Source organism: Heterodontus francisci, chromosome 15, assembly GCF_036365525.1.
Source record: "Heterodontus francisci isolate sHetFra1 chromosome 15, sHetFra1.hap1, whole genome shotgun sequence".
NCBI classification, from domain to species: domain Eukaryota; kingdom Metazoa; phylum Chordata; class Chondrichthyes; order Heterodontiformes; family Heterodontidae; genus Heterodontus; species Heterodontus francisci.
Window position 1 is genome coordinate 42,613,602 of NC_090385.1, and position 26,013 is coordinate 42,639,614.

Genomic DNA, 26,013 nt, shown 5'->3' on the forward strand with positions numbered 1-26,013 from the left:
AGACAGCAGTGTTTGGGATGGGGGGTGAGGAGACAGCAGTGTTTGGGATGGGGGTGAGGGGACAGCAGTGTTTGGGAGGGGGGGTGAGCAGTGTTTGGGAGGGGGGGGTGAGGAGACAGCAGTGTTTGGGATGGGGGGGTGAGGAGACAGCAGTGTTTGGGAGGGGGGGTGAGCAGTGTTTGGGATGGGGGGGTGAGGAGACAGCAGTGTTTGGGATGGGGGGGGTGAGGGGACAGCAGGGTTTGGGAGGGGGTGAGGGGAGAGCAGGGTTTGGGAGGGGGTGTGTGGGCGGGGCAGATTTCTGGCTCCACTGCACACAGACACTGCATTTTAAAGGTTAATGAATGGATCAAAAGCGCAGAGAATCTGAGCTTCAGTGAGACTGAAAGCCCGCCTCCTTCTGTGACGTATATTGTGTGCGCCAGAATGGTTGTCATGTGTCGCGGGGGTGATAGTGGAAGTTTATCTCCACGTCAGCGGTGTTGAAGATGGCCGAGGTGGAGAGTGAATCTGAGCAGCCGCTGGTGAGTCAGTGTCAATATCAACCTTTAAAGGAATAGCCACAGGATTGAAGTGAGCTTGGACTGATAGAGTTGGCAGCGGAGTACTCTGGTTACTCCTTCCCTGGTCGGTGCCCACACCCGGAAGGTGCTGCCTGTTGCTGGGTTACAGGTTCCCTGGCATCGGCTGTCTCTCTGCTATCACCATCATGTGTTCGCCTAGACAGTGAGCAACTGCAGAGCTGGACCTGAATTATCCTCACCACATTTCCCAGCACGAGTCATTGGATAGCGAGCAGGGATCCTGACTGACTTCCCTCAACTGCAGGCAATCAGTTGCTGCAGAATCTGACCCACTGTTGGATTTCAAGAGTGTTATGTTAGCTCCCAGATGGAAATGTGACTCTAAAATCTGCCGGAGACTGATACTAAAAGTGTTAAATTGCTTAGACTAGGTCTGATGAAAACCTCAGACATTAACTTTGTTTCTCTCCACTGATGCCTGACCTGAGTGTTCCCAGCATTTTCTCTTTTTATTGCATATGTTGGCCTTTTATCCCCTAGAATATTGAAGATGCAGGGGTGATGTGATTGAGGTAGTTTAGATGATTAAATGATTTGATAGGCTAGAGAACAACAATTTTCTTTTATTCTTTCATGGGATGTGGGTGTTTTTGGCTAGGCCAGCATTTATTGCCTTATCCCTTATAGCCCTTGAGAAGGTGGTGGTGAGCTGCCTTCTTGAACCTTTGCAGTCCATGTGAGGTAGGTAGACCCACAGTTATGCTAGGAAGGGAGTTCCAGGAGTTTGACTTAAGTGACCTTGAAAGAATGGCAATTAGTTCCAAGTCAAGATGGTGTGTGACTTGGATGGGAACTTTCAGGTGGTGGTGTTCCCATGCATTTGCTGCCCTTGGCCTTCTAGTTGGTAGAGGTCGCAGGTTTGGAAGGTGCTGTCTAAGGAGCCTTGGTGCGTTGCTGCAGTGCATCTTGTAGATGGTACACACTGCTGCCACTGTACATCAGTGTTGGAGGGAGTGAATGTTGAAGTTGGTGGATGGGGTAACTATCAAGTGGGCTGCTTTGTCCTGGATGGTGTCGAGCTTCTTGAATGTTGGAGCTGCACCCATCCTGGAAAGTGGAGAGTATTCCATTACACTCCTGACTTGTGCCTTGTAGGTGATGGACAGGCTTTGGGGAGTCAGGAGGTGAGTTACTTGCCGCAGGATTCCTAGTCTCTGACCTGCTGTTGTAGCCACGGTATTTATATGGCTACTCCAGTGCAATTTCTGGTCAATGGTAACCCCTAGGATGTTGATAGTGGGAGATTCAGCGATCTTAATGCCATTGAATGCCAAGAGGAGATGGTTAGATTCTCTCTTGTTGGAGATGGTCATTGCCTGGCACTTGTGTGCCACTTATGAGCCCAAGCCTGGATATTATCCAAGTCTTGCTGCATTTCTACACTGACTGCTTCAGTATCAGAGGAGTCTGTTGGTCGAGTCCAGAATAAGGGGCATAACCTTTAAATTAGAGCTGGAGTGTTGTCAGGAAATTCTGGGTACTGTCTGTGTGAAGTTTGCAAGTTCTCCCTGTGTCTGCGTGGGTTTCCTCCGGGTGCTCCGGTTTCCTCCCACAGCCAAAAGACTTACAGGTTGATAGGTAAATTGGCCATTGTAAATTGCCCCTAGTATAGGTAGGTGGTAGGGAAATATAGAGACAGGTGAGGATGTGGTAGGAATATGGGATTAGTGTAGGATTAGTATAATGGGTGGTTAATGGTCGGCACAGACTCAGTGGGCTTGTTTCAGTGCTGTATCTCTAAATCTAAAAAAAAATCTAAAAAATACTTCAGTACTGTAGTGGAAATCTAGACCTCTCAAAAAGCTGCTGAAGTTAGGCCAATTGAAAATTATTGCATTTGATTTTTTTTGTTAGGTATGGATATTAAAAGTTTTAGAACCAAGGCAAATAGATGGAATTAAGACACAGATCAGCAATGATCTAACTGAAAGAAAGGAAGGCATTGGTGGAACAGGTTCAAGGGGCGGATTTGCTGCCTATTGTTCCTATTCAAAAGTCCAGGTGTACTCATGCAAATTGCAGTGCCTCTGCTGCAGCCCCAGCTGAGATGAACACTATAAACTCAACACATCCTCATCTGTATGCCTTCGGTGTTATTTGGATCAACTCAGTGAGTCATTGGGACACTTCAAATAGGCATTTATTTTCTTCCAGCATTCTTCTCGCTTTATGTGCCAAGCAGTGTTTGTTTTTTTTTTATCTTGGCAAGTCTCTAAAAAGAAAACTGGATATTGGCTGCAACCTATTTTAATTGCGCTTTAACAATGACATGAAATATGCCAATGCCTTCCTTTCATCTACCTTCCTCTCTCTCTCTCTAATCTATTGCAGATCAATATGTGGCAGCTGCTCTTTGGATGCACACACTATAATATGTTGGGGGTTTTGAGGAGCTGAACTTGCATTCCTATAAATGTGAATGCAAGATGTTCCTGGGTCCAAAGATGCTATAATTACAGAAATAATGTGGAAAATGGGTTTTAAAGATGGCACTGATGTCCTGGTAGCTGAGATAAAGTTTGTAGGTTTTTTTATTATTTCGTGGCATGTGGGTGGCACTGGCAAGGCCCACATTTGTTGCCCATCCCTGTCTGAGCTACTCACACCAGCAAGTTCCAGGTCTGTTAGCCGAGGTCAGCTGAAGCCTTGGTTAATACACTACAGTTGGCCTCAGTACCCTGGGTCAGGAAAGTATAGAATCATAGAAAGTTTACGACACAGAAAGAGGCCACTTGGCCTATTGTGTCTGTGCTGGCTGAATGAAAAAAGAGCCACCTGCCTAATTCCACTTTCCAGCCTTTGGTCCATAGTCCTGCAGGTTACGGCACATCCCGGCACTTAAATGCAATGAGGGTTTTTGCCTTTACCACCCTTTCAGGCAGTGAGTTCCAGACTCCCACCACCCTCATCTCTCCTGTAATCCTTCTACCAATCACTTTAAATCTCTGATCCCTCTGCTAAGGTAAATAGGCCCTTTCCATCCACAATATCCAGGTCCTTCAAAATCTGTACATCTCAGTCAAATCTCCCCTCAGCTTTCTCTGTTCCAAGGAGGACAACCCCAGCCTATCCAATTTTTCCTCATTGTTGCCAGGACTGGAAAATTGCAGCTTTCTTGTAAATCTCTTCTGTACTTTCTTTTAGTCCAATGACGTCCTTTCTGCAGTGAGGTGATCAGAATTGCACACAGTACTCAAGTTGTGGCTTAACAATGTTTTATATAGTTGTAGCATAACCTCCCTATTCTTGTAGTCTATGCCTCAACTAATAAAGGAAAGGATTCCATACTGGGGTCTTGCACTGGTTAGCTCTCAAAGCTTGTCTGCTGCGTGTAACAAAAAAACTCTTAAGTTCACACAGACTGGGGAGACTGTCACATGATTCTCATACTTTTTTGTTTCTTTAATGAGGTCCAAAGTCTAAGAATTCCAAATCTGTCTCCGGTTGTATTGTTTCAATTTTAACCCCTGGAGGTACACCTCCTCTAGTGAATGCTCCTACATAGCTTTGAATGTCCTGCTACTGAGAGTGAGCCTAGATAATTGCCTCAACTGTTAAAACCATTGTCCTGGATGGGAGATTTTTAGACAAACATCTCCACTTCAATGTCCTGGAATGTGAGGTTTTCAGTGCAAATTGTGGTGGCCATCTTAGCTACCAGTTTTTTTAAAAGTTTAATGTTGGTTTCCAACCAATGGATTAAAAATCCTCATTCAGCATAGCATGTTTTCTTGACGCACCTTTATTCAAAAGAGCGTGGAAAGACAGTCCTACAGGCCACCTAGTTTAACATCACTGGTGGGTAGGGTTTTAGAAACCACAAAAGCAATGCAAAACTGGGCATCCATGAGGTGCTGTGGGCCATCAGCAGCAGCAGAATTGTACTCGACCACAATCTGTAACCTTATGGCCTGGCATATCCCCCACTCGACCATTACCAACAAGCCAGGCAACCAACCCTGGTTCAATGAAGAGTGCAGGAGGGCATGCCAGGAGCAGCACCAGGCATACCTCAAAATGAGGTGTCAACCTGGTGAAGCTACAAAACAGGACTATCTGCATGCCAAACTGCGGAAGCAGCATGCGATAGACAGAGCTAAGCAGTCCCATAACCAGTGGATCAGATCTAAGCTCTGCAGTCCTGCCACATCCAGCCGTGAATGGTGGTCGACAATTAAACAACTAACTGGAGGAGGTGGCTCCACAAATATCCCCATCCTCAATGATGGGGGAGCCCAGCACATCAGTGTGAAAGATAAGGTTGAAGCATTTGCAACAATCTTCAGCCAGAAGTGCCGAGTTGATCATCCATCTTGGCCTCCTCCTGAAGTCCCCAGCATCACAGATGCCAGACTTCAGCCGATTCGATTCATTCCGCGTGATATGAAGGCACTGGATACTGCAAAAGCTATGGGCCCTGACAATATTCTGGCAATAGTACTGAAGACCTGTGCTCCAGAACTTGCTGCGCCCCTAGCCAAGCTGTTCCAGTACAGCTACAACACTGGCATCTACCCTGCAATGTGGAAAATTGCCCAGGTATGTTCTGTACACAAAAAGCAGGACAAATCCAACCCGGCCAATTACCGCCCCATCAGCCTACTCTCAATCATCAGTAAAGTGATGGAAGGTGTCATCAACAGCACCATCAAGCGGCACTTGCTTAGCAATAACCTGCTCAGTGATGCTCAGTTTGGGTTCCGCCAGGGCCACTCAGCTCCTGACCTCATTACAGCCTTGGTTCAAACATGGACAAAAGAGCTGAACTCGAGGGGAGGTGAGAGTGACTGCCCTTGACATCAAGGCAGCGTTTGACCAAGTATGGCATCAAGGAGCGTTAGCAAAACTGAGGTCAATGGGAATCGGGGAAAACCCTCCACTGGCTGGAGTCATACCTAGCACAAAGGAAGATGTTTGTGGTTGTTGGAGGTCAATCATCTGAGCTCCAGGACATCACTGACTTCGAGCAAGTTGGTTGGCCACCTGAGAGAAATAGACTTGCAGGGCTATGAGGGATTGAGCCAGGGAGTGGGACTGACAGCATAGCTCTGTGGAGAGCTGGCATGGACTCAATGGGCCCAATGGCCTTGTTCTGTGATGTAAATGACTCTATCAGTTAGACATGAATTTCCCTTAACAAATCCATGCTGACTATCCTAATTGACAGTTTATCCTATCTCTCAGAATTGATTCCAATAATTTGCTCACTAGTGAGGTTAGACTGACTGGCCTGTAATTATTTGGTCTATCCCTCACTCCCTTTTTAAACAAAGGTACAACATTAGTAGACCGCCAATCCTCTGGCACACCTGTATCTAGTGAGGATTGGAAAATGGTCAGACCTTGCGTTATTTCCTCCCTGGCTTCTTTTAACAGCCTGGGGTACGTTTCATCCGGCCGTGGTGGTTTATCCACTTTCAGGGATACTAATCCCCTTTAATACTTCCTCTCTGCCTATGTTTATCACATCCAATACTTCACACTCCTCCTCCTTAACTACAGTGTCTGCATCGTCCCTCTCTTTTGCGAACTCAGACCCAAGTATTCATAAAGAACCATGCCCACATCGTCTGCCTCCACACATAGGTTATCTTTTTGGTCTTTTATGGGCCCTACTCTTTCCTTAGTTATCCTTTTACTCAATGTATTGATAAAACATCTTTGGGTTCCTTTGATTTTTACTTGCCAATATTCTTTCATGCCCTCTCTTTGGGGGATGTAAAATCAGCAAAGCCTCCTTCTCGATTGCTTTCCAGTGATCCTTGCTGGAAAGTTCTCACATGTAAGTATTAGATGATGACATCAGAAACAAGCTTGTCTGTGATGTTCACTTACTTGATGCAACCAAATAAACAGTGTGTTTGTGTTGATATATTTATAGCTTTTACACTGATATGTGAATGCATCAGGATTGGGGTAAATCCACATCTCAGCAACAGTAGCATTATCGGGATTGGAGGGTGAGAGCTATAGGGTGGAAGTCTGTGTGCCGTATTTGGGAGTGATAATAAAGGAGCGATTACTTAATTGTCCTCGAGCTCCTCTGATACCTTTTTTGAGGAAACACTTCTATCAGATCTTGGATGCAAATAAACGTATCTCTCAAACAGGGTATTTTCCGGCTGGCCTCAGGTCAGCACTTTCCTCAGTTGAGGAATTGGAACTGCAGTTACAAAGCTACCTGCCATGTCCTCCATTTCTATGTTCTTGTCTACTTGCTTCTAGAGCATTGTTTTTCATATCTTTCTGTGTGCGGAACCCTGCTTTGGTCCTGCTCTTCCAACGTCTGAAACAAGTGTAATTTATCCAAAGGAAAATAAAACTTTCACGGCAGATTAAACTTTTAAATCTAACTATATTACTAGTAAGTCAACAAAAACTGAAAAGTGCAAAAAAAGATGTAGAGTACTGAATATTGAAGCCTCAATTTGTGTTATGTGGCAAGAGCAGGGGAGTGAAAATTGGGTTGTGTTTTTCTTGGAATAGTTGTTCAGAGAGTATTAATGGAGGACTGGGAGCAGATAGCCTAATAGTTCCTAGGTTGGCATGGGGATTGTTTGGGGGTGAGGGTGTGGGATTGGTGGGCGGGGGGACCGGGGGGGGGGGGGGGGGGGGGCGGGGTGTGGGTGGGCAGAGCAGAGATAGCTGAAAAACTAAGGTGAAAATAAATGATATACAGATGACCTAATCTGTCTTGGCTTTGTAGTTTTCAGATTTGGCTGATGTGTCAATATCAAACGATGTCCTCGTGGAGGGACAAATCACGGTTCCAGTCAGTTCCCAGTCACAGGAGGATGATTACTCCACACTGGATGAGCCTGTCAAGGAGACAATTGTAAGTATTGTTGAACATCCCCTAATCTACTCTTTGCTGAGGATTGTAACTCGTGCTAGGGTACTGTTTCGCTGAGTGCTCTCTAGTATCTTATCCAACCAAGTTTGAGCTGGCTGTAACTGTGGAGAACATCAAAACACACTTTCCTGCAGGAATCACTGGGAAACAATCAGGCACAGGAAGCCAGGCTGATTTGTTTTTTTTCCATTCTATTCCAGGGATGCTAAGGCCAGTTGTAGAGTTGCAATTGCTATCCCATTGAAATCAGCTAATTCAGCATAGATGAATAGCTGAAACTGGCATGTTCCAGATCTGCCTAGCTCAATTTCATTTTGATCTTGTTAGCTGAGTAATTGAAGGGGAGCTTTTTGTACAAGGTCCATCTACCATAAGCCCTCAGCTTGGGTGTCTCGGAAGATCTGCCTGTACTGTTCTGTAATTGTCCCTTAGGTGTACACAGAGTTATTATAGGTGATTTATCTTTAATTTTCCAGTACAAAATTGCCAGCTTTCCTCCCTGTACCTTCTCATTGTAGCATTGCCTGAAGTCAGCAAATACTGTCTGTGGATGATTGCAGATTCTGTCTTGCCATGCAGCAGAAGTTGGCACCTCCAACATGCAGGGTCTCCCAGCTACCCTTTCATTTCTTGAGCCTTTCACAAATAATCTTTTTCTAAAAATGGATGATCTGAAGTGTAAAGGTGCTTACTTTGGCTCTGGAATATTTCATCAATTTTTAAACTCCAACCGCCCTCCTCCCCCACCGCGCCCCCCCCCCCCCCCAACCAAACAAAAAATTAATTAGCTAAAATAATGATTTTTGTTAACTGTGATATAGGTGCAGAGTACAGGATTTCTCTTTACTGCAGATCTCATTTTAATGGCTTAGCCTTTGGACCTGATGAATAGGTGGCAGTTCACAAACTATTGAAATCTGCCACAGCACTGAGGTATTTAGGTGGTTTATTTATCTAGAATAATGAAAAAATGGGAATGGTTTACAGGCTGACATCCAGCTGAAACGTTCAGATATAATAGCAAGAACAATTACTGGTCTAAAACTAGTGTAATTTTATTAAATTAATGAAGTGTATAGTTAATAGCATTGCTATTTCATTAAGAGTTGAACAGAAATAAGGTTATGTACCACCGGACTCAGTATGAGTGAACAACTTGGGAGGTTGATGGATTCATTCTGGGTGCAAAGACCGAAATAGTATGGCTTCTGTTTGCTGCTGTTGGAAGTTAATACTCATTCAAAACTTGCTATGGGAAAGACAGTTAGATAGTATGGAAATAGCTTTGGAATCCATCTGGAGAAATGGAGTTGTTCAACTCGTTTGAGTGAGTTAAATTATAGAACCATATTGGCAAGGGGTCATTCAACACCTTCAGGAGATTGGGAGGGAAAATCAGAGCAGGATCAATTGCTTGGTGGTTGTTACCTGCCTTTCTTATAAAGGAATTACCTTTGTGGGAACTGGAATTTCCAAGATCTTACAGATGTAAGATAGACTGTTAATTTGACACTCTTTTCCTGCATTACAACATTTCAAAAATACTTCAGTGGCTGTAAATGGCTTTAGGACATTGTGACCTTGTGAAAAGCACTACATAAGTGAAAGTCTTTGAGTCTTAAGAAAATGTCTTGTACAAAAGTGTTGCAAGGTTTCAGTATAAATCTGACTCTTCATAATTATAGTATGCAATTCTGGAAGTGCATTGTAGATCCCTCAGCATCTCAGTCCAATTTCTGCCCACCTTTCATGCAGTGCGATTCTAGCACTTCATGCTTGGGTTTTAAATTTCCAGACTTTTAAAAATTCCCTTTTATGTTTAAAACATTTCTTTCTTAATGCTATGTCTGATCTAAATGTATTAGTGTGATTCCAAGCATTCCTTGATAACTATGTATTCTTCTCTTCATTTGCTTTGTGTTTCAGATGCGAGATCTGAAAGCAGTTGGGAAGAAGTTTGTTCATGTTATGTACCCTAAAAAGAGCAGCAGCCTCCTTAGAGACTGTGAGTACAATTGAATATAATCTCAAGAACATGTTAGTTAGAAAATACCTTGCAGGGAGGGGACCTCTTCTAGTGGCTCTGAGGGTAAATGCAGTGTCCAGTCACACAGATGAGGTTTGATTCCTACTTTGAGCTGATTAAGATGATCTGAGCCAAGATAGTGGTAGGAGATTGCAGTTGGTCTTGGTTACTTTGAGCTAGTGGGGAGGGGAAGTGGGGATAGATTCAATAGGGTTTCCTGCTGGAAAATGCCTGTATGGATTTCAGTTAAGAGCAACATTGGGCAAGGTACTGGAAGGTGGCCAGTGCCAACAAAATTACTGCTTTTGGGAGGGGAGGAGTTAAAAATTTTTAAAATGTCATGAAGGTGGCTGTCTGGTACAGACAGCTTGTTGCTGATAGAGATAAAATACATATTCCTCTCTGCAATATCTCATGGAATTAGTACCCAATTGTGATGTACTGGAGCAGAAGATTACTTTGTGACAATGGGGTGCTTTTCTGTGGGGGTGGGCAGCGAGGAGAGAGTTTGGGGGAAGTAGTGAAACTGAGACCATGCAGGCTGTTCTTGAACATTTTAGCAGCTGTCTCCAAAACAGCATTTCCAGAGACCTGGGTACAATAGTCACCCAGACTCGTGAAGCATAATCACCAGCATGGGTCAGTTGGGCCGAATGGCTGTTCCTGCGCTGTATATACTATGCAATTCTATGATTGGTAGTGGTGTACATTGCTATGACGGTGATATATGCAAAGGTGTGAAACTTATTCATTAATATTTGGAAAGCTGTTTGGTTGTCTACCATTTGAATCTATCTGGTCTCACTGGCTGATTGGTGACTACAGGGAGTAAGCTAGTTGATGGGAGATGGATAAGAGGAGAGTGCAGGTGTTTTTGAGATTGTGATCTGACAGCAGATGGACAGCATGCTTTGTTTTAACCTCCATTGTCATAACCAGTATGCTACTGTTAACAGCTGCAAGCCAGTCAGCCAGGTTAGGTAAGAAACCTAATTTAGCATTGGAAGTGTTAAAATCAGAAGTGAAGCACATGTGGATATGCTCAAGCTTTGTTTGAAAATATTGAGGTGGTGGCTGGGTTTCAAACCCTCTCTATTGACTCAACACAGTCTAGGCATGGAATCTGGAACCTTTGCAGAGCTAATTGGGTGATGTCCTTAATAACTGAGTTGATTTCTGCAGATTTATCAGGTAAATTGTTGATTATACAGAAACTCTATGTCCAGTTTTCTAATGATTATGTGAATAATTCTTCTGTTGTTCATTACAGGGGATCTATGGGGCCCTCTAATACTCTGTGTTTTATTAGCAATGTAAGTAATAACCTGGTGTAAGGCTTCAGATGATTTATTTTAATTTGCTACTGAGTGGTTAGAGGTTTTCTAATTCATCAGTGTCTGTGTAAGGCTTTCAGCGGCGATGACTTTACATTTTAAAAAGTGTTGGATAGGTACTAAGAAAGATAAATATCCACCTGCGATTGAGTAAAATGTATTTTTCAAACTCCCCTGCACCACCCACTTTTCTGTTCTCCCTTTTGAAGGAGTACAGTTCCATGGGAACTGTTAGTCTGCTGGTACCTCACTCTGCTGGCCATTCCTCGTGTGAGCCTTGACATTGACTGCTAGGAGGCTGTTTCACTGTGGGTACGTCACAGCCCAGATTAAACCTATCCTTGCTCATAATTTTCTCGCATGCACTTTCCAGCAAGAACACTTTTGATCTGAGGAGCATGATTCCACCTGATAATTTTAACTCCCCTCGCCATAGGGGAAGAGTGGCTAATAGAAATTGTCCTTGCTGAGATCAGCTAACTTGATACAGCAGGAGGGTGAAATAGAAGACCAATCCTTCATTGCTCAGTGTCACGCCACGTGGTAAATTTGCTCCTGAAACACTGGGGAGTCAAATGAAATATATTTTCAAAATGTTCCTCCTCAAGCCCTCCATTATGTAGATGCTAACAAAGGATCCGTCTGCCTGCAACTCCCACATGCATGTGCGCTCCCTCTATCTATCTCGGAGTGTCAGCGCCACCCTGCACACTTGTCTATGCCGTTCTTTTATGTATCTTGCACACTCGCTCTGTGTGTCCACTTGCTCTCAATGTTTGTTTCTGTCTCACATTTGGCGATCTACTTTCACACATGTTGTAGATATCTCCAGCCCGTACACTCTGTCCAGTGAGGAGATTCTCCTCCCTGCTTCTGATTTCCAATGATGCTGAGCTAACTCAGCTCGGATATCAGATCTTGTATGTCATTATCGGCCAGTTGGTTATTTGCAATGCCTGTGAGTCTTTGGGGCAGTTGGCTGCTCATGATGGCCTCCTTCCTTCATCAGCTTTAAGATATATCCATGGTTTGTTAAAAATCTTTTGTTGCTATAGATGTGACTTGAAGGGTGTATTGAGACTTGTTCTCTTTCACGCAGGATGTTACAGGGGAGCTCTGTTGACAATAAACATGAAGGAGGCCCTGAGTTTGCTGAGGTGTTTGTTATCGTCTGGTTTGGTGCAGTCGTTATTACGTTGAACTCCAAACTGCTTGGTGGCACGATGTGAGTTTTTTTCAGGTTTCTCTCATCCTCCCCAGAAGGTGCTGCACTAGCAGCTTTCCAGTACCTCATGCAAGTAATTGTTTGGTGTGAGCCTCGGAAGTGGAGCTGATTTTGTTTGTTTTATCCCCCCTTATATAGCACAAGGGCACTGAGGGTGGAACAGTACCATCCCTACTGTTAACTTCAGCTAATTCAGTGCAGATCATTGATTGAATCTTTGTCTTCCCTGCTTTATACAACGCAGTACCAAACAGTACTTTTACCTACCGAGCCAGCTGGGCAACAGCAGCATACTACATGATAAAGTTCAATCTCTGTTTTCATGCTGGGTTGGGGAAAATATTAAGCACAATGGTTATTTGGACTAATATTTCTTGCTGTAGATAGTAAACTTTTCAAAGTCTGCGGTTAATGACTTTGATTCTGATGTCTTGCAGTTTTAACAGGACAATGTGCATAAGTTTCTTGACATGGTTTAGCAATGGGTTACAGTACTAACAAGCAATGATGTGGGATTAAACCAATGATCTTCACACCACTAACTTCTGTAGCAGTTCTGTTGTTGTGGGTTGTGCCTTGCAGAGGCATGTGCTTGACCAGAGGGAAGGTACAACATTGAAAGTGGCCGCTCTTGTGCTTCTGGGTTATACATTTTACCACTGTGTTGGCGCAGGCCTTGAAGGAGTTTGCCTACCAGTTGTCTTGGCTGCAGTTGGTATATGGTTCAGAAAAGCAGTTAAAAACTGGAAAATAAATTGATTGAGATAGGGGTCCATGCTATCAAGAAAAGATTTCTACTTAACTCATCCCCATCCACTATAGCTCCATTGCCACCAAAATTTTTATCCACTGTTTTGTCACATATAGATTCTATTACTCCACTGTTGTCATCCTTGCCGATCTCTCATCCTTCATCCTCTACAAACCGCAATTTATCCAAAAGCCATATCTTGATGAGCTTGCCTGCGTTTGCTCTCTGTTGCCCAACATGATGAATTTTAAACCTAGTCCTTGCCTTCAAATTCCTTAATGGCTTCACGCTCTCATTTCTGCAACTTCCTCAAGCCTTATATTGCAGTCCACACCCTTGCTTCCTGGTATTGTGGCACCACCCTCCTCACACCTGCCTGTTTCACCCCACCCCCTTGCCCTACTTTTCATGACAATCTTCAGATGCGTCAGCTGAAATGTCATCCCTCAATCTCTGTTTACTTGTACTTCTTTCAATGTAGTATACTGTATTCGCTGCTCACAGTGTGGTCTCCTTTACATTGGGGAGACTAAGCGCAGACCGGGTGACCGCTTTGCGGAACATCTCCGCTCAGTCCGCAAGCAGGACCCTGAGCTTCCGGTTGCTTGCCATTTCAACACTCCCCCCTGCTCTCATGCTCACGTCTCTGTCCTGGGATTGCTGCAGTGTTCCAGTGAACATCAACGCAAGCTCGAGGAACAGCATCTCATCTACCGATTAGGCACACTACAGCCTGCCGCACTGAACATTGAGTTCAATAATTTCAGAGCATGATAGCCTCCCATTTTACTTTCATTTTTAGTTATTTTTTCTTCCTTTTTTTTAACATTCTTTTTTACATTTTTTACAATCTTTTGTTTTTGCATTTATTTCATTTCATCTTTGTTCAGTTTGCTTACCCACTGTTTTTTTTCAGGTTTGCACTTGCTGCTGTTCAATATTCAGTGTATTTACACCTAATCTGTACTAATGCTTTGTCTTTCAACACACCATTAACATATTGTTTTGCCTTTGCTCCGTGACCTTTTGGTCAGCTATGTGGCCTGGTCCAATCTAGACCTCCTTTGTTATCTCTTGCCCCACCCCCACCTCACTTGCTTATAACCTGTGACTTTTCTAATATTTGTCAGTTCCGATAAAAGGTCACTGACCCGAAACGTTAACTCTGCTTCTCTTTCCACAGATGCTGCCAGACCTGCTGAGTGATTCCAGCATTTCTTGTTTTTATTTCTGTTTTCTACATCTGTCTTCACTTATTTTTATTCCCTCCACCTCCCCCACCTCCCCCACCCCCCACACACCACCCGCCCAAAAAGCACCTCCGGATGTTTTCTACGTTAAAGGCACAATATAAATGTGTATTTCTTTTTCTCCCCCTCTCTAAGCCAGAGGTGCTGATGCTAGTGTCGTTAATGCTACTCTGGTTGAGATTAACTAACTTTTCAGGGTGGTCACACTGCTGTTCTGCACCAGCTGAGTACGGGATTGGAAGTATCCTGGCAGCAGGCTTGCAACTGTCCCTGATGCTTGATTTGGATAATCTGAGGGTGGGGGAATGTGGGGTGGGGGGGGAGCTCCTAGTAGAGGGAGCAGAGAAGAGGGACCTTGTCTCTATTAAAGGAAATACAGTTGTCTTTTGGTGTCGGCTGATAAAACCTGTGCTAATATAGCCTGTATGCACAATTATACTTTGTCTTGTACATCGTTTCATGGAGTTACTGTGATACTTGTATTAGCCTGGCTGTATAGCCACTAACTCACCTCTGAGTCAGCAGGTTGTGTGTTTGAACCACCCCCCAACCCCGGTAAATCTAAGCACATAGTCTAGGCTGTTTGAGTACAATACCAAAGGTGCCGTCAGCTGAGACGGACATAAAAGATCATTGGTACTATAGGAAGTAATGGGACTTCGCTGTGTCCTGTGTAACATTTCTCCTCTAACAAGCATAACTGAAAACAAGTTATGTGGTCACTTGATTTGTTTACTACTTGTGGGACTTTGTGTGAAAATTGGCTGCTGTATTTGCCTACATAACGAGAATGAGTGCACTATAAAAGTAATCCATATTAATGCAAATTCTATTTTACTTGATTTGTTCCACATTTGTTTATATTGACGTACTTTATGTTCTTAGAAACAGCAGGATACATTGTCTACAGTGCCACAGTGTGGCTGAAAGCAGATACTACATCATGCACCATCTACACATCCCACTCTCACATTGCCCACCATTGGTGGCAGAGGCTTTAGCTGCTCTTGATGGATCTTTCTCCCTAAACTTTTCTGTTCCTCTACTTCTCTCCACCTTCTAAATCTTAGCAAAAAGAATCTTTTCAAACAAGCTGTTCGTCACTGCTCTTAACTCTCCCACTAAGACGATATCCCTTATAGCTATTTTTAAAAAGAAATTCTGGCACCCCTGTCTCCAGTGAAGTGTCTTGGATTTTATTTATAAAGAGTAGGAATCTTGACTTTTTTTCCCCTCTCCTCATTCTAACTCTGGTATGCTGATTGTTGCATCATTTATGCTATCCTGACAGATAACACCTAACTTGGCACAGAATGGGGAGTTAAACCTGGGATCTTGCTGTTCTGTATGGCTCAACAACACATTGGAAAATGAGCTTAACCAAATGATTTGGGGGGAACCTTACTATCATGATGAGATTATTTTTGGATTTATGTTATAGTCTTGAATGGCAGGAAGTAAAACGAGTAACATTGTCACTAGTAAAATCTATTCTTCTGGTTTAAGGATGGTGCCAGGCAGTGGCTGATGTGGAGAGGGGGGATAAATAGAGCAAAAATGTGAAGAAGGCACAGAAAAGAGTAACTGTACTGACTTATTTACGTATTTCTCTTTGCTTCCTAGCTCCTTCTTTCAAAGCCTGTGTGTGCTGGGTTATTGCATACTGCCACTCACTGTAGCCATGATAATCTGCTCACTCATCCGGCTGGCTCCACACTCCAGCACATCGGAAATCCCGATGGCAGTGGTTATAATTCGCTTTATTATTGTGCTGGCTGCATTTGGCTGGTCAACATTCGGTAAGCAATTGACTGCTTTCTTTAAATAACTGAACAGTGATTAAAACCATACAGTAAATTAGCAGGTGCACTCAACACTACTAGAGCCACCCATTTGTGGGTGGTGTAATGAGTTGGAAGTCGGACAAACTGCATCACAGGGTAATGGTACCAGATTTGGTTTCCTTCTCTTTACCACAACCCTTTTATTTTTCAGGGTTCCCAGCTCAGTTACGTTACCGTAAAAAAGTGATGAGTAAAATGAGAGAAAACTGTTCTTGACTAAAATTATTGCAATAGAACCAATTTTCTTGCCATTAAAACTAGGATTTAAAACACTGATTGGTAGTCCACAACTTTTTGAACAGATGTTGGAAATTAAAATTGATGAAGAAAGTCTTAGTGCCATTTGTGCTTCAGTTTAGTGAAGTGAGTGAGCAGGGAAACAACAATTAGGAAATCCTCTAGATGAATTATCAAAACATTCCAGAAAAGATTAGATTTAAAAATATGGAAAGCAAACACTACACTTTTAACACTATTTGGACTAAAAGTTTAATTTGCAATTTAAAATATACTAAAACTGTGTTTCTTCTAAAGACTATTTAAATAAAATAAGACAAACTCATGACATGCTAAAATTAAAGTTATTTCTGGTACTAAAATGCAGCAGGGACCAGGCCACCTCTTAAAAAATTAGCTGGGCTCCCCAGAATCCTGTGCTTTCTGGCAGCCTGGTAATGTTATTCCCAGTATTCTGGGAACAGGCTGGGAACCTTGCTGCTTCCGATGCTTAAGCTGTGTAATTAACCAGTAGTGAGAAGTGAAAGAAAAAGAAACCTAATTCTACTAAAAGAAATATGGCTATTACTCAGTGTACATTCCATAGAGCTTATGTAAAGTTCAATCCTGGTTTTGTCTTGTACCCGCTTTCAATGAATTGCTATAGTGTGTGATTTGCTTTGATCGGTTTTATTTTGACGTGTCTAATGTTCTTGTACCTGATTTTAGCACTCTGTGCTGTGTAGGATGTATTGTGTTTAGTGCCACCATATGGCTGAAGACAGTACTGCAATATTTTTCTGGTCAGCCATTGTCGACATGCTTGGAAACCCATCGACATTTATGAGTTTCCAATTCAAGCTGCTGCGAATTTGTACTCACTTGTCAGATTTCAGTTTGTCCATTGTGCACCCTGACTTCACCACCCTGCCCCACCCACCCCCCCCCCCCCCCCGCCAAATCCTGCTTACCCAACCCAAGTAGAAAGAGCTTTTTTTTTACATTTTTTACAACCTTTTCTTGCATTTATTTCATTTCATCTGAGTTTGTTCAGTTTGCTTACCACTTTTTTTTCATGTTTGCACTTGCTGCTGTTCAATATTCAGTCCGTTAACACCTTTTTTGTACTAATGCTTTGTCTTTCAACACACCATTAACATATTGTTTGCCTTTGCTCCATGACCTTTTGGTCAGCTATGTGGCCTTGTCCAATCTACACCTTCTCCTTTGTTATCTCTTGCCCCACCCCCACCTCACTTGCTTATAACCTGTGACATTTTTAACATTTGTTAGTTCCGAAGAAGGGTCACTGACCCGAAACGTTAACTATGCTTCTCTTTCCACAGATGCTGCCAGACCTGCTGAGTGGTTCCAGCATTTTTTGTTTTCATTTCAGATTTCCAGCATCTGCAGTATCTTGCTTTTATTGTAGAAAGAGCTTAAATACAGGTTTGGAGAGCCAAGTATGCACAGGAGTAGTTCTGTACTTTAATCAGCCAAAGTTGCACAGCTTAGCAGTCCAAAAACAGCCCCAATCAAAGTCACAGTAGTGTTCTGGGATTATGGTGTATTATCCATCCTTGACCTCCCGGTAGTCTTTGACACACTCCATCGCGCCATATTCATTTACATTTTTCCTCTACTATCCAGCTTGATGGGAATGCCCTCACTTCACCTCTTTTGCTTATCCGATTATAGCCAAAGCAGATTCTGTGGACTGGCCTAGTTGATATCAGATTATCAAGTTCACCAAGGAGGGTTAACCAAGTTTCTAGGTTCTGAACTTCCATTGCCAGATGTGTCATCTTGGAGCTGCATTGAGCCTAAAAATGAAATCTGCTTATCTCCTATCACTATTATTCTGGTCCAGTTATTGCTGCATCTGAGGAATTTCTTTATGAAAAGGAAGAAAAAAAAGTTTTAATTTAAAAACTGATTAGGATTTTCTCCAATGTGGTACTGAACCCTAAGACCAGGGAAGTGCCAGAATCGATCTCCATTCTATCTAAGTTAGCTGGGGTGGTTGTAGAAGTGCTAAAATTGGCTTCAGCGACTCCTCCTAATCACTATCCAGTAACATAGGGTGACAACTGGATCTGACTCTGCTGTGATATCCTTCATGGTCCAGTGGCCACACTCAATATATATGGTTACACGTGAAGAGTGCCAATCTAGTAGAGAAAAGAAGGGCGGCTGTGCTTGTGCGCACTCTTCCAGCATGAGTTCCACCACCCATTGAAAGATCAGTCAGGGGAGAAAATCGGACTGAAAATTAGGGGAGGAAAATGAAATAAGGAGAATGAAAATCCAAAAATGGATTAAAGGAAGAAAAACATCATAAGGTTGTAGAGAAACATGGGCTGTAAAACCAGAAGCTAAGTACTTCTATGCCTGGACAGAGACAGCCTGAGGTAACTACCAGTGGCCAGCTTCACAGCTGCATTGGCAGAGGCCTGGGAACAGATGCTTATTTTTCTCAGCTAGAATATCTCATGGGGATGAGGTTGAGGGTCGAGGACCAACAAAACAATTGGAGAAAATCCTGTTTCCTTAACATGTACATTATCATGTTTTTTTCCCTTTTTTCTCTCCTAGCCTCAACAGCATTTCTAGCCGACAGCCAGCCACCGCATCGCAAGGCTCTTGCCGTTTACCCGATATTCCTCTTCTACTTTGTGATCAGTTGGATGATCATCTCCAATGCAAGCGCATGAGGGTCATTTAGACAAAGCGAGGACGATAAAACATGAGTGATTCAAAATAATTCTCGTGGTTTTTGGAGACTGTTTGCTTGAAGAGGCATCCCATTATGCCGCAAAGGAAAAGATCAAGAAACATTGATATTTAGTTTGTATATTATTGAATGTACAGTGATTCTTGCATCCTGTAAAAGAGGTTTATAATTGAGGTCTTGCAGACTTTGGGGAAAAATATTAATTGAATCTGTGGAGTTGCGTTTGTAACATAGAGACAGACACTTAGAGAAAAATTATTTTATTTCAATTCTTTTGTTGCGTGCATTAGATTATTCTTTTAAGCTGTGATCAAAATCTAACTATTTGATACCAAAACATTGAATTTATTGTGTCAATTAAGGGGCATATTTAGAAAGGTTGTACTGAATTTTCCATAACAACTGTTAATTTGGAAATCTCCCCCAGTGTACTGCTCAATGTAGTACTACATTTTATAGATCATTAAGTTCCTAGTTTCCATATGGTCTGAGTTAGCTGCTCTCAGCTGGGACAGCCGTTGATGATTCAATTGGCCTTACTGCAATGGACTGGATAGGGAAAATCAGCCAGGTTGTTTGGTTTTGATCACCATCCAGTGACCTCTATGATCCACTGTGCTGTGTGAATGTCAGGTGAGGACTGAATTGAGCTTGACTGGTTGGTTAGCGTGCTGATTTTCAATGCCCGAGCACATATTTGAATGGTGATGTGGACAATGTATTGGCGAACTCCTATTGCCTATTTACCCTCTGAAGATGTGGTACCTTCCAGAGATGAGTAAATTAGGAGTGAGGTGCTTTGTTTACATGGTGCTACTGTTCTGAGAGGGGTGGGAGCCAGGATTGAAATAGTGTTATGGCTGAACTTACCCTGGGCACTGATAATTGGAATGGAGGTGCTAGCCAATACTGATGAAATGGAAATCTGAAAAATGTATGTCCTTGCCTCATAGCTGTTGGGCAATATCATTTCTGACATAATTTAACAGTCAACGATTGTTACCTTTCAAAGATTTGTAAAGGGTCTTGCTCAATGGGCATAGGTTAGATTAGTATGTCAGTCAAGGCTGTGATTAAAACTTAGGACAACCTACTGCTCTTCCCTCAGTTGATAACTTGAGAGACCCAGTGTTATATTGCTGGAGCCACTCAGGCTCCACTGGTCCAACAGTACCATTTGGTTGGCAAGTTTGTAATGTCATTGTTTTTCCTAAATCTACAAAATAAACACCTTTGACTACAGTTTTGAAGTCATGGTGGAGGGCTGAACCTTTCCTAGGTTTAAATCCATCTTAGACTGATTATCTAAAAGCCTTTTATTTGGTTGCTGTAAGGATCCAATGTGAAATGAGTTTGGGGTGACATGGCCATGAATCTAAAGCACAGAACTGATTTATGTTTGAAGTTGGCAGCCTCCTTCTCAGAGGTTCCAGGAATGGAAAAAATGATCATACTGATACATGGCTCTTTTGCAGTGTTGGAATAGACTAACCTTGAGGAGATTCAACACTGGAATTGGAAAATGTTTCACTTCCTGTATTAACAAAGACGATGAGCATAAAATTTGCATGCATCTATCACATTGCTTTATGACCTAGTGTATACGCACCTATATTCCAAAACATATACTATATCTTTGTGTGTACACATACTTGTTAATTATGTCAGTTGCGTTTGTGCATTGTAAGCACTGATTTTGAAGAGGGAACCTGTGAAACCAATAACAGAGCTGGCAACTTTGGGCTTTATTACAGCTACTCTATAGAAAGGTGTGACTTATGCATGTCACCAGGAACAGAGAGCCTCAAGGACTAATATAGAAGTATAATAAATGGCACCATTTTGAAAACTGTAGATCACCACCTAGGTGCTCATATTCACATCCTTTAAGGTGGTGCGCTAGTTGATAAGGTGGTTTAAACATTATATGGGTTACTTGTATTTTAAAAGATGAATAGAATATAAAAGCAAAGAGATTGTGCTAGAACTTTGTAAATCATGGGTTAGGTCTCCGTTGGAATTTTGTGGACAATTCTGGCCACCGCACTTCAGGAAAGATGTAAAGGCTTTAGGATACAGAGGAGGTTTACCAGGGCTGAGGGACTACAGTTATGAAGAATAGTTGGAAAAGTTAGGACTGTTCTGGAAACAAAGAACATTAAGAGGTGACCTGATAGAGGTTTCCAAGATGACCAGAGGTTTTGATGGATTAGATAGAGGAAAAACTATTCCCATCGGCAAGTGGATCAATAACCGGCGGTCATGGATTTAAAATCGTTGGCAAAAAATGGAGAAGAGCGATGAGAATTTTTTTTTTCATTCAAGTTGTTGGGATCTGAAATACCCTACATGAAAAGTGGTTGAAGCTGATTCCATGGATAATTTTAAAAGGGAGTTAGCTACTTAAGGATGAGGAACGTAGAGAGTTATGGACAAAAACCCCACAATGATATGGGAGTAAGCACAACTGCTTTCTTTCAAAGAGCCAGCACAGGCACGATGTGCCAGATGACCACCACCTGTGCTGTAATTTTCTGATTCTAAGAGGATAGCTTCACATGGGACAAAGGTCTCCTCACTTTGGTGGATGGCTGTTGTCTTGGCCATGTGTTTAGTTTATCCTTCTTCCATAAGAATGAAATTCATTCTATGGAAAATGTTCACAGATACAAAGATAAATTAATTGAACTACCCTGTTTGCATAGGAACTTAGAAACTGGAATGGGGTATTCAGCCCCTCGAACCTACTCTACCATTGAGTTAGATCATGACCAATCTGTACTCGACTGTGTTCCAAATTTCTTGACACCCTTACCTAACAAAAATCTGTTGAACTCCATCTTGAAAATTTCAAGAGCACTTTAGGGAGAGAGCTCTGGATTTGCACTATCCTTTGTATCAAAAAGTGTGCCCTGATTTGACTCCTAAATGGCCTGGTTCTAATTTTAAGGTTATACTGCTTGTTTTGGATTCCCCCACCAGTGGAAGTAGTTTTTCCATATCTACTCTCTTGAATCTCTATCATAAACACCTCCATTAGATTACTCCTTAACTGTCTCAAATACAGAAAATACAAACCAAGCTTATTCAAGCTGTCTTCATAAAGTAATCCTTTAAGCCCTCGTATAATGCTGGTGAATCTGTGCTGCACCCCTTCCAAGGCCAATATATATTTCCTGAGGTGTGGTGCCCAAAATTAAATGCAGTACTCCAGATGGGACCTGACTAAGATTCTGTACAATTGAAGCATCACTTCCTCATTTTATTTGTATTCCAGCCCCCTTGAGACAAAGGCCATTAGCCTTTTTGATTACTTTTTGTGCCTGTGCTTGAGGGTTTAATGATGTGTACTTGGACACCCAACTCCATCTGCTTGTCCAGAGCTCCTAGTCTTTTACTATTTTTAAAAAAGTTCCAATTTGTCTATCTTGTGTCCCAAATGGATAACCTCACACTTTCTCACATGAACTCCATCTCCCAAAGTTGTGGCCACTCTCCTAACCTATCTGCCCCTTGACATTCCAGTACCAAAATGACCACGGTGATGTAAAGGACTCAGAACTGACACTAAAAGTTAATGATACAGTTATGTACTTTGCTGTGGAGGGGTGGGATAACCCCTCCCTTCACCGCTTCTTTGTGTTTGAAGATTTCCTACTCATAGCCATAGTGCAATGGGAAGCATAGAGCAGTGTCCCTGGGAAATAATTGATTCCAGGCTATTGTTGTGTCTTTCTTCATGGCCTGGTCATAAAACAACCTTGGCAAGTAGCAAATGTCCTGCCTTTAACCAAGAGGTATATAGCTGGGCAAAACCAGTTTGGAGGAGGAGAGTCAGGCTTGTATTACAGCATTTCAGTAATGGGTACTTCCTGTATCTGACCTCATTAACCTGTGATAATCTCACTTTAACACTAGATAGGAACTGGTTTTGCTTGTAGTTCAATAAAGTGTAATGGGTGTGTGAATTTTTTATACTGTGGCCACTGAACTGTAAAGAGCTAGGTAGATTTTATGTCTCAAAACATTGGATTATGAGTAGAGACAACTGAATAACAATATAAGACTGAAGTGGATGTGCTGGTCGATAAATGTCTGTTATTGGTAATGAGGGTAGTTTTAAGGTGATTATTTACAAGTATCACACAAATAGTCCTTAAACAACTTGGATTAAATATGAAGCTCCATTCCTCCACACAGTCCTTACAGCATATTGGCACTAATATACTTGGTGACCACTGGCAAATGCCAGACTGAGGACATGACCAATAAAGCGGGTGAGAGGCACTGTTTGTGGCAGAGGGAAGGATCAGTTTCAATTCCTGTACGTATTAAATAATATTTCTTTATTTTCTAGGGTTGGGGTGTTGTCTTTACTTTCTGGAATCAATAGAAGAATGTATAAGCTATGGGCCAGTTGGGAATGGTGTTTCTGGTAACTGCAGGGAGTATTTTTGAATTTCTGAAGCCTTAATGTGAAATTTTTATTGTAAATACTTGCATATTGTGTGTTTATAGATTTATTACTCCAGGATGGACTTATTTTTCTGTCTCCCTTTTTTCTGCTTTTGCTGTAAATGTATGCTCTTAACATGGTTGCGTCTTGGTGTGTTTTTTTTGTGGTTTTGCATCAGTGTGTTAGGGAAAGCACACAGCTTTCCAACTGCATTAATACAGACAGAAGTGATAAAGCAGCTCGATTGCTATACATTACAAAATTCTTAAGTCCGCTCACCCACCCTATCCTAGTGGCTCGGTTGCACAATACACTGGCTGATATGATATTGAATGATACACATAGGGAAGGTCCCAGGATTAATTCTCAATCTGTGCTCAGTTAAGCTGATCTGAGTTGGGGTGCGATAGTTGGCCTCAGTGCCCCTGGGCTATATAGGGAGGAAAAATCAATGAGAAATTCTGCTCCCTATCCAGTGTTCCTTGCTGTGAAATGTAGATATGTGGTTGTGAGGTGAAGGAAGGATCAGACTCAGCTGTGGTACTACCCATGAGTGAATAACCTTTTGACACATATTATGTAGGTTCTTGCAGAAAGAACAGCTTGTTAGGTGAAGCACTAGAAGGCTACAGGCACCATTAGAACTATACCCCAACAAGAATCACCTCTAGCAAGAGGAGTGAAAAAGGGGGAAAAAAAATCATGTGTTTGGTGGTTTAAGAAGGATGACAAGGCCATGGAGAGGGTGCAGAGGAGATTCACTAGAATGGTACCAGATAAAAGACTTTTGTTTCGTGGAGTGAATAGAAAAACTGGGATTGTTCTTGGAGCAGAGAAGTTTCAAGGGATATTTGTTAGAAATATTCAGTCATGAAGGGCTTTGTTAAAGTAATTAAAAAAACAACTTTCCAGTGGCAGAAGGATTGTACCGGAGAAAACAGACTTAAGGTAATTGGCAAAAGAACCAGTGATGCCGTGAGGAAAAAGAATTGCGCAGCTAATTATGATTTGGAATGCACTGCCTGAAAGGTGGTGGAAACCGATTCAATCGTAGCTTACAAAAGATAATTGGACAAACACTTGAAGGAAACATTGTAAGGGTGTGGGGAAAGAGTAGGGGAGTGGGACTAATTGGATGTTTCAAAGAGCTGGCATAGGTACTACTGACCAAATTACTACTTTCTGTGCTGTACCAGTCTATGATTCTATGTGGCACTGAAGTGTGGAAATTCAGAGCAGATGATACTTTTCAGAGGAGGCAATTGAAGTAAGGAAGAATAACGTGACACTGAACTCATTTTCTAGCTGCCACAATGACCTGAGGAAGAGTGTGGGATCAGTTGATGTAGAGAAGGGAATGGAGGTTCAGTTACTGCTCTGCTTAGTACATGATCTGAACTAAGATGAGGGGAGACTCACAGCTGGCTGTTCTTAACACAACTTGTTAGTAAACCAAATGAGCTTTTGGTGGGGTGTGAAACCAGGCCACTTGCCTTCTCAGCAGGAGTGGTGCCTCAATGATAGAGGGTTATTTACAGAGCAATAAAAATAGGTTCTTCCCTTTCTGAATCCAAACTAGATTGAGGGGGTTAAACTTAATCTGTTAGCGAGCTGGCTGACATCATGAAAGTTGCACTGAATTTTCACTTCTTGATTAGTCCAAGTTGATGTCAAACATTTAATTAAAAAAAAGTGCAGTCACAAGCACTTAAGAGCTCCCATGTCAGTATTTCAAACCACCTAGTCATAATTTGCATAGCATCCTCTGTTTTTGCTCTCTCACGACAAAATGACATACACATGACTTATCTCACTGAGATTATGCTATTATTTTGGAAGAATTATACATTTTTCTCCCATGATTTATTTTTGTAGCCTGGTTCAGAAAGGTCACTTGGTGCACAAGCCTCATCCGTGGGTTGACATCATAAAAAAATGAGCATTGAAATTTATCTAGTGAAATGGAACAATTCACACTATTTAAATACACCCTTCAACCACTCTGTTACCTCTTCAGTTTTGTTGAGGTACAGTCTGTAGCATCTTTTGTCCTCCAGTACCTCACCAAGGTAGCCACTCTTGTGTGAACCTAGTCACTATTTTTTTTAGTTCATGGGATGTGGGCATTGCCAGCAAGACCTGCAATCATTGGAAACTGATCAAGGACAAAAACCCTGATTTTTCTTCTCCATAATTCAGTGCTATTGAAACCAATTCCCAACTGCTTTCTTGGCTAATATCAGCTAGCTCACACAGTATACATGATGGGAGCAGGGATGGTGTGGGGTGGAATTTGAACCTTTAGAAATTAGGTCAACAATGAGCCTCATCTATCTTCAAACAAATTTCTTGCTCATTGTTTTCTCTCCATCGTGCATTATATTGTACACTCACTGGCCACCTGAACTTTTAACATGTTCTGGAACCAGCTACTGGGAATCGTGAACTTGTCAACTGAGGGGGTAGGGTGGGAGAGAAATGACTTCTACCTTTCCATCCACCATTTGGGCTTCCGAATTTGGATTGATTTTATCATGTTCCCTAGTATGTCTTTGGGTGGTTAAAATAATTAATGCCTGTGTTGCAACTAAAGTGGGTAGAGGGCAGGATTGGGCTTGGTTGTGATGCCTTTTACTGTTGAATAGCTGTCTACACTTACTGTCAAAGCTCACACATGAATGACATTTTAGGCAAGGAATTAGAGGCTAGTTGGCACCTGTGAACTCACCTAGTAAAAATC

At 42.3% G+C, this 26,013-nt stretch overlaps 1 protein-coding gene across 1 annotated transcript; it reads left to right on the top strand.

The window, feature by feature from the left end:
• Positions 1 to 428: 428 nt before the first annotated feature.
• Positions 429 to 23,408, top strand: yipf6 (Yip1 domain family, member 6). Its single transcript, XM_068047463.1, has 7 exons — positions 429 to 524; positions 7,291 to 7,419; positions 9,364 to 9,442; positions 10,734 to 10,776; positions 11,897 to 12,022; positions 15,647 to 15,822; positions 18,679 to 23,408. Exons 1-7 carry the CDS (start codon positions 489 to 491, stop codon positions 18,795 to 18,797), a joined length of 708 nt encoding a protein of 235 aa, XP_067903564.1. The 5' UTR covers positions 429 to 488; the 3' UTR covers positions 18,798 to 23,408.
• Positions 23,409 to 26,013: the final 2,605 nt, after the last annotated feature.

Excerpts from the sequence above, each read along its gene's own strand:
- yipf6 (XM_068047463.1), top strand. The coding sequence starts at position 489 with ATGGCCGAGGTGGAGAGTGAATCTGAGCAGCCGCTG. Across the intron at positions 9,443-10,733 it reads CAGCAGCCTCCTTAGAGACT|GGGATCTATGGGGCCCTCTA; the intron begins GTGAGTACAATT and ends TGTTCATTACAG. Across the intron at positions 15,823-18,678 it reads ATTTGGCTGGTCAACATTCG|CCTCAACAGCATTTCTAGCC; the intron begins GTAAGCAATTGA and ends TTTCTCTCCTAG.